General features: G+C 47.6%; 1 protein-coding gene across 3 annotated transcripts; it reads right to left on the bottom strand.

Moving 5' to 3' along the window:
• Window positions 1–236: 236 nt before the first annotated feature.
• On the bottom strand, window positions 237–7663 carry Zscan22 (zinc finger and SCAN domain containing 22). 3 transcript variants are annotated; one of them, XM_015990363.3, is made up of 4 exons: window positions 7513–7659; window positions 7308–7397; window positions 5077–5555; window positions 237–2342 (listed from the first exon to the last, which is right to left on the bottom strand). In XM_015990363.3, the coding sequence occupies exons 3-4, from the start codon at window positions 5477–5479 to the stop codon at window positions 1264–1266; spliced, it is 1482 nt and encodes a 493-aa protein (XP_015845849.1). In that variant the 5' UTR covers window positions 5480–5555; window positions 7308–7397; window positions 7513–7659; the 3' UTR covers window positions 237–1263. The 3 variants fall into 3 exon arrangements, with proteins under 3 accessions (XP_015845849.1, XP_006997266.1, XP_076427339.1); XM_006997204.4 differs by lacking the exon at window positions 7308–7397 and having other exon boundaries at window positions 7513–7663; XM_076571224.1 differs by lacking the exons at window positions 5077–5555; window positions 7308–7397; window positions 7513–7659 and adding an exon at window positions 3077–5046.
• Window positions 7664–14225: the final 6562 nt, after the last annotated feature.

Genomic DNA, 14225 nt, shown 5'->3' with positions numbered 1-14225 from the left:
GGCACCACAGCAGCAAGAGAGCGTCAGGCAAGATGAAGTCAGCTCAAAATGGCTGGGGAAGCTTCTCAAGGACATCTGAGATATCACAGAGGAGAGAGGGCATGAGGGTTCCAGGGACAGGTAGAAAGGCACACAGGTGGGAGAAAGTATGGCTGGCATGTGGGAGGTGAGGCTAGAGGAGTGGGAGAGGCAAGAGGAGGCCAGGTTTGGAGCAAACACAGACAACAGACAAGGAGTGTAGTTTGCCCAACAGGCAGACCAGTACTTTGAAACCATTTTTACATCACTGTGCGACGAAGACAAACATTCATATATGCATTTGAGGATAATCAGAGCAATTGCTTGGGCCAAAGCGACTGACACATATCCTGGCATATTTGTACCTCACTCAACAACGTTTACTGAAAAGGTGACTCACTGGACAACTTCCTGCCATGGAATGACACAACATGATTTGGGTAGCAGCTTGCAGCAGGAAGAAAGTGGGTGGGGATGGAATGAAGGCAGGAAGGGCTGAGAAAGGACCCTGATAAAAATCCAGTGGGAGGCAATCAGAGCTCACAGACAGTGATGCTGGAGGAGGGGCTGGATTAGAGATGAACCTGAGGTGAATCCACAGGGCTGGAGTCCATGAGATGTGAAAGGAAGACGTGGGAGGAAAAGACAGAGATCGGGCAAGTGTCAAGTACTGTTGTGGATGAAAACAGGGAAAACACAATCAGGATGGCATGGAGAGGGCTTCATGGGAGAGGCAGCCTCTTGTGTCTGTCTTGGAGTTAGGCATACATTAATGTGGTGGGGAAGCAGGTAGGAAGGCACAGAGTGGGCCTGGAAGATGTCCTTTCCAAGCTGAACAGTACAAGAACTGGCAAGAACAGTAGCCATGTGAGAACATGAAGCTTGAGTCTTCCTACCCAGAGGACCTTGGGTCACCTGAGCCCAGACCGACACCAGCTTTACTTGTTCTGGTTCCAAGAACCCATGCAGATTCTTAGCTCAGGTGTCTTTTCTCTGGGACCAGCCTGAGTGGGATAGAAAGGGCAATAGGAAGCATCTAGAAGCTTCCTCAATTGGTCTGAATCTCTGTGTTCATTAGGGGACTTCACCTGGGCTCTCAAATGTAGAGGCGTTCCAAGATGGCCCCAGTCTGCCCTTAGACACTGGGTGACACAGTTTCCGACCAGTGGGGATCCTGGCTCCTGTGGAATTCAGGGTTTCTTAGCTGTCAAGCCTCTGAGGGAGGCTGTGCTATGGTGCTTCCAGTCACTGAAGCACAGTGATGTGGATCTTGAGGTGGACCATGAGAGCTGAGCTGCGGCTGAAAGCTTTGCCACAGTCACTGCATTTATAAGGTTTCTCTCCCGTGTGGGTGCGCTGGTGCTCAATGAGGGAGGAGCTCTGGGCGAAGGCCTTCGGGCAATCCTTACACTGATAGGGCTTCTCTCCGGAGTGGATTCTCAGGTGCCGGACCAGAGCTGAGCAGTCACTGAAGGCTCTCCCGCACACATCACACCTGTAGGGCTTCTCCCCAGTGTGGATGCGCTGGTGCTGTGTCAGGTGGGTGCTCTGGCTGAAGGCCTTGCCGCACATGTCACACTCGTAGGGCCGCTCCCCCGTGTGCACCCGCTGATGTTGCGTGAGGTGGGTGCTGCGGCTGAAGGTTTTGCCACACTCCTCACACCTGTAGGGCTTCTCCCCCGTGTGGATGCGCTGGTGCTGTGTCAGGTGGGTGACTCTTCGGAAGGCTTTCCCACACTCTTTACACGCATGGGGCTTTGCTCCCGTGTGGACAACCTGGTGTTGGGCAAGGTGGGTGCTCCGGCTGAAGGCCTTCCCACACTCAATACAGGCATAGGGCATCTTCTCAGAGTGGCTCTTCTGGTGGGCCTCCAGGGCTAAGGCATTCTGGAATGTTCTCACACATTCTCCGTACCTGGAGGGCTTCTTTCCTAAGTATGTATCTGGAGCTACTGTCCCATAACCATGCAATGGGCCAAATTTCTCCTCTGAAGGAGACTTGTCTTGGGAAGAGAAGTTGGGCCACATGTTGGAACTGTTTCCTGAGGCATCAGACTCATGGCCAGCCTGGTCTTTGGGGGCATCCGTGGGAGGCTCCAGGTCTTTTCTGAAATCCATCTCTTGGGCAGCAGACTTCATCCAGAGTGCTCCTAGGAGCTCTGACTGGCTCTCCGAACTGCTCTCAGGCTTACAAGTGTGGGCCAAGGTGGATTTTGGGGAAACACCTCTTATTAGTGTTTCAGTGGCCATGTCTGGTGGTTGTAACTCATCTGTACTGCTCTGTTTGCAACTTGCCTCTTCATGTTCCACTTCTGGCTCCCATCCTGGAATCATTCAAATCATACTGTTACTTCCCCACCACAGATCATCACACAAGCCTCTCCATCTGTTTGAGGACCTGCTCACTCATTCTGAAAGGGGAGATGTGGATCACTCTTGTCATATGGCTTCATTTCCAAAGAAGTGTAGTGATATGTTGTGTACCCTAATAAAATTTGCCTGAAGATCAGAGAACAGAACAAGCCACTAGATTAAACATGGATGCCAGACAGTGGTAGCACACACTTTTAATCCTAGCACTCGGGAGGCAGAGATCTGTCTGGATCTCTGTGAGTTCAAAGCCACCCTGGACTGCATGAGATTGACTCAGTCTAGGAAAGAAACAGAGCCAGGCAGTGGTGGCACACGCCTTTAATCCCAGTACTTGGGAATCACATGCCTTTAATCTCAGCACTTGCCTTTGCTTGGGAAGCACACATGCCTTTAATCCCAGGAAGTGATGGCTGGGCAGAGAGGTATATAAGGCATGAGGAGACAGGAACTAGAAGTTTTTTTTCAGACTGAGGAGTTGGTGAGGTAAAAGGTGGTGGCTGTGGCTTGTTCCTTTGTCTCTCTGATCTTTTTTTTTATTTTTTATTTTTTTATTTTTTTTTATTAAAAGACCTATTTGATTTCATGTTACAGGGAAGTTTCCCCTTTGGTGTCTTGTGTAAGAAAAAGGACTCAGGGCTGTTCTCTTAAACTACCCTAAACTGCATCATGGTTGATTTTTCCTCACCCAATCAAGCCATCCATCTTGTCAAGGCTCCTGATCTGGCTAAAATGCCAAAAGGAAAACTTTTGTGTGGACAAGATCTGAAAGAAACAGGAGTGGAGGGAGCTAGGGCCTTGCTGTGCATCTCCTCCCGGCAATCTTTGGCAGTGCCAAGTTCTGTGAGTCCAGGCTCTGTTCCTTAAAGTCAACAGCTGTCTTTAGGAATAGCGGCTAAATGAGAATCAGTCCAGATGCCCATGATGTCATTTGAGAATCAATCCAGATGCCTGTGATGTCATTTCTCACAGCAGAACTCTAGGTAGACATCTGCTGTTATGGTTAGTGGGTGATTTGCTTCTGAAACTCCCAGATCTGAGTAAATAGGAGGTAGAGGCACACCTGCACTGGCCCGTCCCGCCCTTCATGGGTGCAAAGGGTATCTGAGGATACTTCATCTGGCAACATTTACAGATGAATCCCAGGGATGAGTCAGAGAAGGATGCAGTAGCTGTTGTTCTAGTCTACACTTGGGCTGAGTAGACTCAGGAACAGGGCTCTAACCCCAGACTTTGAGCCGCCAAGTCGTCAATCCTTAAGCTTTAACACTGCCATCATCTGGACAGTAGTTTGTGATACTGATGGTTTGCCAGGGCTGCTGGCTTATAAAGGTTTTGTTATGTGCTAGACTCCAAGTGCACTGCTTCACTTCCTTTCCAGAAGGAGGTACTCAGTGGTTCCACTGTAGATGAGGAGACTGAGGCCCAGCAGAGGTGCTGAGTTCTAGGTACAGAATCACAGAATTACGCATGGTCAAGCATGCCTTTAGTCCCAGCACTTGGGAGACAGAGCCAGGAGGATCTCTGAGTTCAAGGCCAGCTGGTCTATACAGCTTGTTCCAAGCCATAGTACTATATAGTAGTTCCAAGCCAAGAACTACATAGTAAGACCTGGTCTCAATAAATGACTAAGTGGATAAAATCATAGGATTAGTAGAGATTCTGAGGGACTTGCAGTTGATCATCCAGCTTGCAGCCAGATTGGGACTTGCTCCTGGACTAGAATGTACAGTGCTTGGGTCCCTGCATCCAACCTCGGGAAACCTCACCCGGCCCGGACATGGACAGGATTGACAGATTGATAGCTCTTTCTCGATTCTCTGGGCGGGGCATATAGGTGTGGGTCTCCTTGAATGGCAAGTACCCACTCCAGTTCAGAGCCATCTAACCACCCCCAGATCCTGAAGGCTAGCACAGGGAAAGCCACAAGAGGATACTTCTTTCTTCCCCCCTCCCTCTCGCTCAAGGCATCCAGTCATTTCATCTGAGCCAGTAGCCTACACTTCCTTCGGGGAAGTGCCCCAGGCTCACTATTAGTTGCACAGGAGCTGACTGGTTCCGTGAAGCTCACACCAGACACTGCTTGCTGGTTTTTCCCTGCCCACTTGTGTAATAAACAAGTCAGGGGCCAATGGGCTACCTTTGCTCTCCTTGGGGAGATGCTGATAAGCCAGGGATGTGGCTCAGCTGGCAGAGTGCTTACCTACCCGCATGGAAGCCCTGGGTTCGATCCCTAGTACCACCTAAAGATGTGGCGGGCAGCACATGCCTGTAATCCCAGCATCTGGGAGGTAGAGGCAGGAGGATCAGGAGTTCAAGGTCATGCTCAGCTATGTAGCAAATTTGAAGTTAGCTTTGGTACAAGAGACCTTGTCTTTAGAAAAATAAAATAAAATAAAGCTAATGTAGAAAAACCCAGACCGAATGGAGATATAGAATGTGAGAGTGGGTGAGAGCAAGCAGCCTGAGTGTCAAGTGCTCCCTGAGTGCATCTTCTGGATACCGCTATAGCTAAGCCCTTTACCCTTAATTGCTTGGGGTTTGGTCACTTGTAGCCATGGCTAAGGTACCAATGTGAGAATGAGCACCTGAGTGAGCAATCCCTAAGTAGAGCTTGACCGCCTATATTCTAGGCGGGCTGTGCCAGAGCTCTCTGTGACCCACTACCCGCCTGCTGCTCCTCCTTACCTCTCTTGTCCAGCAGTTGAGTCAGATCCTCCACCAGAACGGCAGCCTCTTTCCCACTCCTTGGGCACTGAGCCCCGACCCAGGCCTGGATCTCAGGGGGCAGTGCACCCAGGAACTGCTCCAGCACCAGCAACTCCAGCATCTGTTCTTTGGAGGACGACTCTGGCCTCAGCCACTGGCAACATAACTCTCGGAGCTGTGCCAGCGCCTGATGGGGGCTGGATGCCTCCTCATAGCGGAAGTGCCGGAAGCGGAGGCGTGCGGCCTCAGGATGGGCAGTAGGGCTAGGGCTGGATCCCTGGCTCTGGGAGAGGCCAGCTTCTTCCTCCTCTTTCACCTTCACCTGAAGGAAGCCGTCCTGTTCCCAGAGTACTGGGCTCAGAGGGCACTTGGGGATGGCCATTGGGCAGATGAACTCAGTGAGACGGGATGGCTGGAGCCTCAGAATTGGGTCTGCAGAAATGTTAGAGCTTCACCATCTGAAAAGAGGGAGGGGAGGTGCAGGTTTGAGGTAGCCAGACTGGCCTCCAATTCACCATCCTCCTGCCTCATCCTCCTCAGTGCATGCACTACCATGCCTGACTACTTTGCTTTTTTTTTTTTTTTTTTAATTTTTAATTTTATGTGCAATGGTGTTTTTGTTTGCATGTGTGTCTGTGAAGGTGTCAAACTCCTGGAGCTGCAATTACACACAGTAGTGAGCTACCATGTGGGTGCTCAGAATTGAACCCAGGTCCTCTGGAGAGCAGCCAGGACTTTTAACCACTGAACCATCTCTCTAGGCCCCTACCTTGCTTCTTTTTTAAATGTATTTATTTGGGCCGGTGAAATGGATTATCAGGTAAAGGTGCTTGCCACCAAGCCACTCATTCTCACACAGAAAAAGATGAGTGTAACGACCATGGCAGCGCCCACTCAAGAGCAGAGAATGGGACTGGAGAGATGGCTCAGTGGTTATGAGTACTGACTACTCTTCCGGAGGTCCTGAGTTCAATTCCCAGCAACCATATGGTGGCTCACTTATCTATAATGGGATCTGGTGCCCTCTTCTGGTATTCATGGACACATGCAGATAGAGCACTCATACAAAAAACCAAATCAAACCAACTAACCAACCAACCAACCAACCAACCAAAACCAAAAAATCAACACAAAATATACAACAGGGAGGAACTCACTAAGCGGCAGAGAGTTTCAAACCTATGGTCACAGATGATCCTGATTAAATTCAGTAGGTCTCAAAAACAAAACAGTCATGATGTGGGAAGATCTGTAAGGAGGAGGAGGCTAACAGGGATAGGAGTAAGATGGGGACAGGGTGTTATAGTAATGATAATGCATGTCAACATGTATGAAATTATCAAATAACAGATTCAATAAAGTTAAGAAAAAGAGGGGGCAGGCAATGGGATGGTAAAGGTGCAGGAACCACATCAATGGAAGGAGAGAACTGACTCTTTTTTTTTTTTTTTTTTTTTTTGGTTTTTCGAGACAGGGTTTCTCTGTGTAGCTTTGCGCCTTTTTCCTGGAACTCACTTTGTAGCCCAGGCTGGCCTCGAACTCACAGAAATCCGCCTGGCTCTGCCTCCCAAGTGCTGGGATTAAAGGCGTGCGCCACCACTGCCCTGCGAGAACTGACTCTTGTACGTTGTCATTTGCTCTCTACTTGGGTGCCACATGTTAAAAATAATCTACTCGGGGCTGGAGAGATGGCTCAGCAGTAAAGAGCATTGGATGCTCTTCCAGAGGACTTGGGTTCCAGTCCTAGCACACACATAGTGGCTCACAACTATCTGTAATTCCAGTCTCGGGTCATCTGACATCCTCTTCTGGTTTCCACCAGGCAAGCATCTGGTACACAGACATACATGTAGGCCAAACACTCATACACATAAAAACATAATTATAAGACGAGAGAATAAAGTAACTTCAACCGGGCTAAGGAGATGGTTCAGTCGGGTAAAGTGCTTGCATGACCTGAGTTTGGATCCCCGGGGCTCATAAGCCCAGCACGGCTGTGCAGGTCCACAGCCTCAGCACAGAGGAAAGCAGAGACAGGCGGATCCCCTGGCCAGCTCAATTAATACATATTTTATGATGGAATAAAAGCAGCTCAAGTATTTGGTGTCGGTGGTGTACAGCCAGTGCTTGGGAGGCAGGAGGGACATTTTTGTCAGCACCTCAAACAGACAGAGGATTTCACTCACACTTGAACCCAGTCACAAACTCACCTACAAAGTCCATCAAAGCACTATTTCTTTCGGTCGCTTCACCCGACGAGATACAGAAGGCTAAGATGCATGCACTAGACACAGCACAACCTGTCGGGCACATACAACCGGTCGGTCAGTCCCACTTTGTGTTTGTCAGTCTTATGCTCGTCAGCCGTCCCACACTTCAGTCAGTCCGCCCCACACTCCGTCTATCCGGACTCACAGGCCGTCAGCTTCGGCGTGGGCGTTCGCAGCTCTCAGCCCTCGGAGCCAGGGCTCCGGTTCTCACCGGGTCTCCAGAACTCCCAGCAGACAATCCCGGAGGCGCCCTGATGACGAACACACAGGCGCCTTCGTGACCAGAGACCACAACTCCCAACATGCCTAGCGCAGGCGCATGGCCACAGGGTGCGTCACCGGGACTACAAGTCCCAGAAAGCACAGCGCCAAGTCCCTGACCCCACTGGGAGTTGTAGGCCTGCGTGCCTGATGCGGGATCTGGGGTACCGAATCCAGTTTGTTGGGATAGAGGTGGCTATGAGTGGGATGCGCGGGAAGATGGAGCATGCACGGTGCAGGTGAATGAGGGCCATCCTCTGATGGCTCACAACCATGTAACTGCAGTTCCAGGAGTTTTGGTGCACTCTTTAGGCTTTCGCAGGCACCAGGCACACAAGTGCTGCACAGATATACAAGCAGGCAAAACATCCATATACATAATTTAAAAGAAAATCACATTTATTTAGTGCGTGTGTGTGTGTATGTGTGTGCGTGCGTGCGTGCGTGCGTGGGTGGTGGTGGTGGTGGTGGTGGTGTATGTGCTATGATTCGAGTGAAGAGGTTAGGGGACAGCTTGTGGAAGTCAGTTGTTCTCTCCGTTTACCACGTGAGTTCTGGGGATCAAACTCAGTCTTGGCAGCAACTACTTTTACCCACTTGGCCGTCTTGTCAGCCACACTTGGCTTATTTTTTTCGTGCTGGGGAATCCAGAGGTTTACTCACATTAAGCACAACCCTAAGCCCTAAGCTATAACCCTTCTCAGCCTTTGTCATTTTATTTGAATTTAACCAATCTTAGCCAACCAGTACTAACCATGTGAGACAGACAGACAGCTCAGGGCTAGGACATTTCAGAACCACGGACAGCTCCCGGCTCTAGGAAAGGTGCTTGTCTCAGAGGTGATTACTCCTGGGATTTGCTGAAACTGCTGAGTTTGCCTATCTTTGAGCTCCATCCAAAGTAAACAGTGTGCCGTGTAACAATGTGTGTAACGGCCTCAGCGCCATGCGGCCAAATTTCAATAAACAGCAATAACAGGTTGCCTGTACGCGGACTGTGCAAGACACAAGGCAGTGAGTTCTCTAAGGAGAAAATCGCTAGAACAGCAGTTCAAAATTCAGTTCCTCACAGAGACTCTCAGAAGGTAAAGAATCCCTTTGATACACCAATGGAGGCAAGGGTATTGAGCGGACTCCCAGGGCATGGACTTGCCCCGTGCCCACCCCTCTTTCAGATATCCTAACAGATACAGGATCAAACCAACTTTGACCTCTGCTGAGATCATCACTACTCAACTTAGGATCTGTTTCCTATCTGGAGAAGGGAGTAACAACACGGAAGACTGCTTGATCAGGCATTTGATAAATATTATGGGCTGGGCACCACACCATGAAACTCAGTCTAAGATGAACGAGAACAAGTATTTTCTAATAATGTATGCAATGTGTATAAAGTAGGTAGGTGTACTGAAGGGACCTGCATCCTGCAGGGTGTTCCCCTCTCGACCCTGGATTGAGCACATACCACAACTAAACACCAGTTTCCAAGCACGAGCCAAATGCAGAGATCCATTATTCAGCAAGGCAGAGACAAGGTGGCAGAACATGAACTGGGCTGAAACAGCAGAAAATAGCTTTGCACGTGTTAATTTTAAGAGGGAATGAGCTAGGACAGGTAGTTCTGATTAGGCATTTTAATTAGGCTCCTCAAAATAATGAATTTTGATTGCTGAACCTTGATGCTTTATTGAACCTTGGTGATCAGTCTCAGGAATGTATCAGGCATAACAAAGTGACCAAATAAGGGAACAGACCTTGGTGGCTAGCTTTCAGAATGTAATATAATGGTTTCGCAAGGGAGAGAAGGGTAAAGGACAAAACATGATGGTGCCACGTTTGCCATGCTCGGGTCTGCCAGAACCCTTCATGTACCACCTATTTTTTGGATGGGGGAGGGGAGAACTCTGAGGTTGAAAATGAGTTTATAGCTCAAAGAATGGCTAGCAGAGGTCAGTAAGCATGAAAGTGGGTGAGCCAAGAATGTATGGGAAGGAATATAGGTTTGTTCCAAATCAGGGGGTCTATGAATTCTGACCTAGCTAAGAATGGCCACTAGTACTTTTTATTTTTATTTTTTGAGATAAAGTCTATGTAGCCCTGGCAAACCTGGAACTCAATATGTAGAGCGAGCTTGATCTCACAAAGACTCGGTGAGATTAAAGGCACATGCCATGCCTTAACATATATGCATTTGTAAAGAGGCTGCCCACAAGCTGAGTGATGATGCACACCTGTAATGTTAGAACTTCAGAGGGAGAGGCAGGAGGATCATTGCCAGTTCAAGATCTATCTGGAGTACTTGGCTGTTGGCCATAACATGTTGGGGCTCTCATAAGCTTATGTTGGGCTGACTGATACAGAGAAAGAACAAGGGGACTAGGAAGTTTATATGTGCATTGCATTCTAGCCTTTTCACCGTTAAAGCTGAAGCTGTTTTACATGCAACTCGTTTTGCTAAACGAACACACATTTGGGTGTACACAGAACAGCTACGACAAAGACACACTGGGGTTCCTACTCATATGGAAATTCTGGCAGGATGAGGCAGACAATAAACAATGAAATAAATTTTTTTTTCTGTTTCTGTGAAATAAATGTTAATACTTACTTTAATAAAAAAGAATTGAGGTTTCCATTAAACTTACTTTTAAAAACTGGTAATACCTTTACATATTTCAAAATTCCAAAAAAATATAAAAAATAGGGTGAAAATTATTTCTCACCCCAGCTTCCGCCAATTCCCCACCAAGGGCAGATAGTACATCTACTTACTTTTCACCCTCTCAGAGATTCTGTGCATGAGTATACATAAGCAAATGCACATGAAAAATACTATAAGGTTTTACGTCTTGTTTGTTTCTCTTAAAGTGTCATATAGACTTCTCCCTCATTAATAAGGGCAGTCTCCACTAGGGCTGTGATGTCTATTCTGTCACAAACCATGGTAGACTTGTTTTGAAATTCCTATTTTTAAAAATCCTTGTACAAATTATCTGCATGTGTACAAATAAATCCTGTAGGATTCATTCCCAGCAGGTTTTCTGAGAAAACATTCATATGATCGAGTAACTGATGAACTGCCCTCCACAGATGTTATACCCATTCATACTCCCACAGGAAATGTATAGGAAACACCCAGGCCCCTTTGAGAAAAGGTTGGTAAAATAACTAGATGGAGGGCACAATGTTATAATTCTCCAGCAATAAAGCTACAAGAAGTTCATTAGGGAAAATGCTCAAAATATAGGAAAAAGCATGTTACAAGAGAAAGAGAAGCGTTCTCTCATTCTAAACCTTTAAATGAGAACTGTACACACACACACACACACACACACACACACACACACACACACATCTATGTTGAAGATTCAAAGTACACTATATATATAGTGTACTTTGAATCTTGCATACACATTTAAGACAAAAATTGTACTGCTGGTGGCGGCGGCGGCGGCGGCGGCGGCGGCGGCGGCGGCGGCAGCGGCGGCACACGCCTTTAATCCCAGCACTCAAGAGGCAGAGGCAGGTGGATCTCTGAGTTTGAGGCCAGCCTGGTCTACAGAGCAAGTTTCAAGACAGCCAGGGCTACACAGAGAAACCCTGTCTCAAAAACCAAAACCAAAACCAAAATTGCATGGAAAAGGGGCAAAATCTTTTTTTTTTTTTTTTTTGGTTTTTCGAGACAGGGTTTCTCTGAGTAGTTTTGCGCCTTTCCTGGAGCTCACTTGGTAGCCCAGGCTGGCCTCGAACTCACAGCGATCCGCCTGGCTCTGCCTCCCGAGTGCTGGGATTAAAGGCGTGCGCCACCGCCGCCCGGCTAAGGGGCAAAATCTTAATAGCAAGGACCATGTTTGAATGACTGAAGCATGAAAAATGTAAATGCTTTTTAAAAGAAGTTTTACAATATCTTGTGCATTTTCCAAGTTTTGCTATAATGAATTTGTGTCAGTTTTATAAAGAGATAAAACCATGAAGTTGGGCTGGAGAGATGGCTCAGAGATTAAGAGCACTGGCTGCTCTTCCAGAGGTCCTGAGTTCAATTCCCAGCACCCATATGGTGGCTCACAGCCATCTGTAATGAGATTTGGTACCTTCTTTGGGCGTGCAAGGACACATGAAGGCAGAATGTTGTATATATAATAAATAATCTTTTTAAAAAAACCATGAAGTTCCCCCAATTTACATTAATTTCCCCCTAAGGAATCTTTCAAAATATCTACAAAGAAACCAGTGGGGCTATCATTCCTGGGTGTGAACTGAAAAGTGAAAATTGTTGGTTGTTCCCATTTCACTAAGCCAGAATCTCAGTCATACAACATCCACCGTGAGAAGTGTTAAAACAGGACTGTTTTTTGTTGTTTTTGCTCCTTTGGGGGGCCTGCCACCCAGCTCCCAAACAAATCACACCTGGAGGCTTATTCTTAATTATGAATGCCCAGACTTAGCTTGGTTTGTTTCTTGTCAGTTTTTTTCTCTCAAATTATCCCGTCACCCTTACACCTCTTGGCCTTTCCCATTCTCTTAATTCTATAAATCTTATTCTTACTCTGTGGCTTGCTGTGTAGCTGGGTGGTGGCTGGCCCTTAATGTCCTCCTCTTTCTCTAGCTCCTTCTTTTCTTTTCTTTTTTTTTTTCTTTGGTTTTTTGAGACAGGGTTTCTCTGTGTAGCTTTGCGCCTTTCCTGGAGCTCAGTTGGTAGCCCAGGCTGGCCTTGAACTCACAGAGATCCGCCTGGCTCTGCCTCCCAAGTGCTGGGAATAAAGGCGTGCGCCACCAACACCTGGCTCCTTCTTTTTCTTTTCCTCCCAGATTTCTCCTTATTTTCTCTGCCTGCCAGCCCCGCCTATTTCTCTCTCCTGTCTCACTATTGGCCATTCAGTTCTTTTTTTAAAAAATTTATTTATTTATTTATTATTTTTTTGAGACAGGGTTTCTCTGTGTAGCTTTGTGCCTTTCCTGGAACTCACTTGGTAGCCCAGGCTGGCCCTGCAGTTTTTTATTATTAGGAAACAGGATTTCACTATGTAATTCAGGCCAGAGAACTGCCTGCCTTAACTTCCCCACCACACCTGGCCTTCCCTTATGAATTTCTTCTTCTCTTTCTTTCTTTTTAGATTTATTATGTATACAGTTGGCACCAGATTTTTTTTTTGTTTTTTGTTTTTCGAGACAGGATTTCTCTGTGTAGTTTTGCACCTTTCCTGGAACCCACTCTGTAGCACAGGCTGGCCTTGAACTCACAGAGATCTGCCGGGCTCTGCCTCCCAAGTGCTGGGATTAAAGGCGTGCGCCACCACTGCCCAGCTAGTTGGCACCAGATCTTATTATAGATGGTTGTGAGCCACCATGTGGTTTCTGGGAATTGAACTCAGGACCTCTGGAAGAGCAGCCAATGCTCTCGGCCTCTGAGCCATCTCTCCAGCCCCCGTTCAGTTCTTTATTAGACTATCAGGTGTTCTGGACAGGCATAGTAATACAGCGTCAAAGTTAAAAAAAAAAGCAACATAAACAAAACTAACACACCTTATAACATTTTACAACAGGTTTTGGAGTCAAGGTGATGGGCACAACACCTGGTTCCCAGTGTTGGCATCATGGTATCACTGCTGGGTGTCCCCACTTCATTTTCATTTGCTTGAACCATACGCATTTGATGGAGCAGTTAAGGAGATATAAGTAAAGGCAAGTTTCTGGCTCTTAGAGTCTGGTTTACTTCCTGGGAAGCCATTTCATGCATCTCTGCCATCTGTTCTGCACTGTCAGTGGTAGCTGGGATGAATTGAACAGACCTAAGATGTTTATATGATAAAAGCACCAGGACGAAGGGGTGATGAAGAGGAGGGCCCAAAGGCATATTTTATGGCTTCAGTGATGGGATGGCAGATAGTGACATCTATGAAACTGATGGAGGAGCAGACCAGTTTGGATGAAAAACGGCAGTTTTCTCTAGGGTAAGCTGGATATACTAGGTTACAATATACCTGGAGGAGCCGACAGCCATTTCTAGGTCTGAAGCTCAGAGGTAGGAGGCAGAGACACAGAAATAGGATGAACAATGCAAAGCCAGGAGTATGGATGCCGCTTGGGGAAGGTGTAGGCATAACATGGCTCCTAGACCATGCCGCCAGGGACCTCAGGAGAAGACCAGAAGCGTACTAATGGGCTTATGCACTCCAGAACCAAGGGGGTAGCATGGTGCAACAATGTCAGCAGCCTCAGCTGGAGAGCTCATGTGGAGGGGTGGCAGCACCCAGTTGTGGGCAAAACAGGACTTGTGAAGCAACAGGGAAGAGGCCTGAGGTGGAGGCTGCACTGAGGAATAGGGAGAACAGGTGATTCTTCCGAGGGCCTGGAAGAGCAAGGGGCAGAGCTGGCTGTCTGCCAGTTTATCACCTACTGCCCAAATCGTTCTCTTACTTGTAACCATCAGAGGTTAAGGATGCTGAACACTACTTTCCAAACCTCCTCACTGTGATGGATGGCCCTGTGACTCATTCTTGGCCAACCACTCATAAGTGTGGTATGTGAAAAGGCTTTTGGGAAGGCCTTTCTTTGAAACATCGTGGGAGAGGTGAGTATTGGCCTGGCCTACTTCCC

Source organism: Peromyscus maniculatus, chromosome 1, assembly GCF_049852395.1.
Source record: "Peromyscus maniculatus bairdii isolate BWxNUB_F1_BW_parent chromosome 1, HU_Pman_BW_mat_3.1, whole genome shotgun sequence".
Classification (NCBI taxonomy): Eukaryota; Metazoa; Chordata; class Mammalia; order Rodentia; family Cricetidae; genus Peromyscus; species Peromyscus maniculatus.
This window is presented reverse-complemented; position numbering and strand designations above follow the sequence as displayed.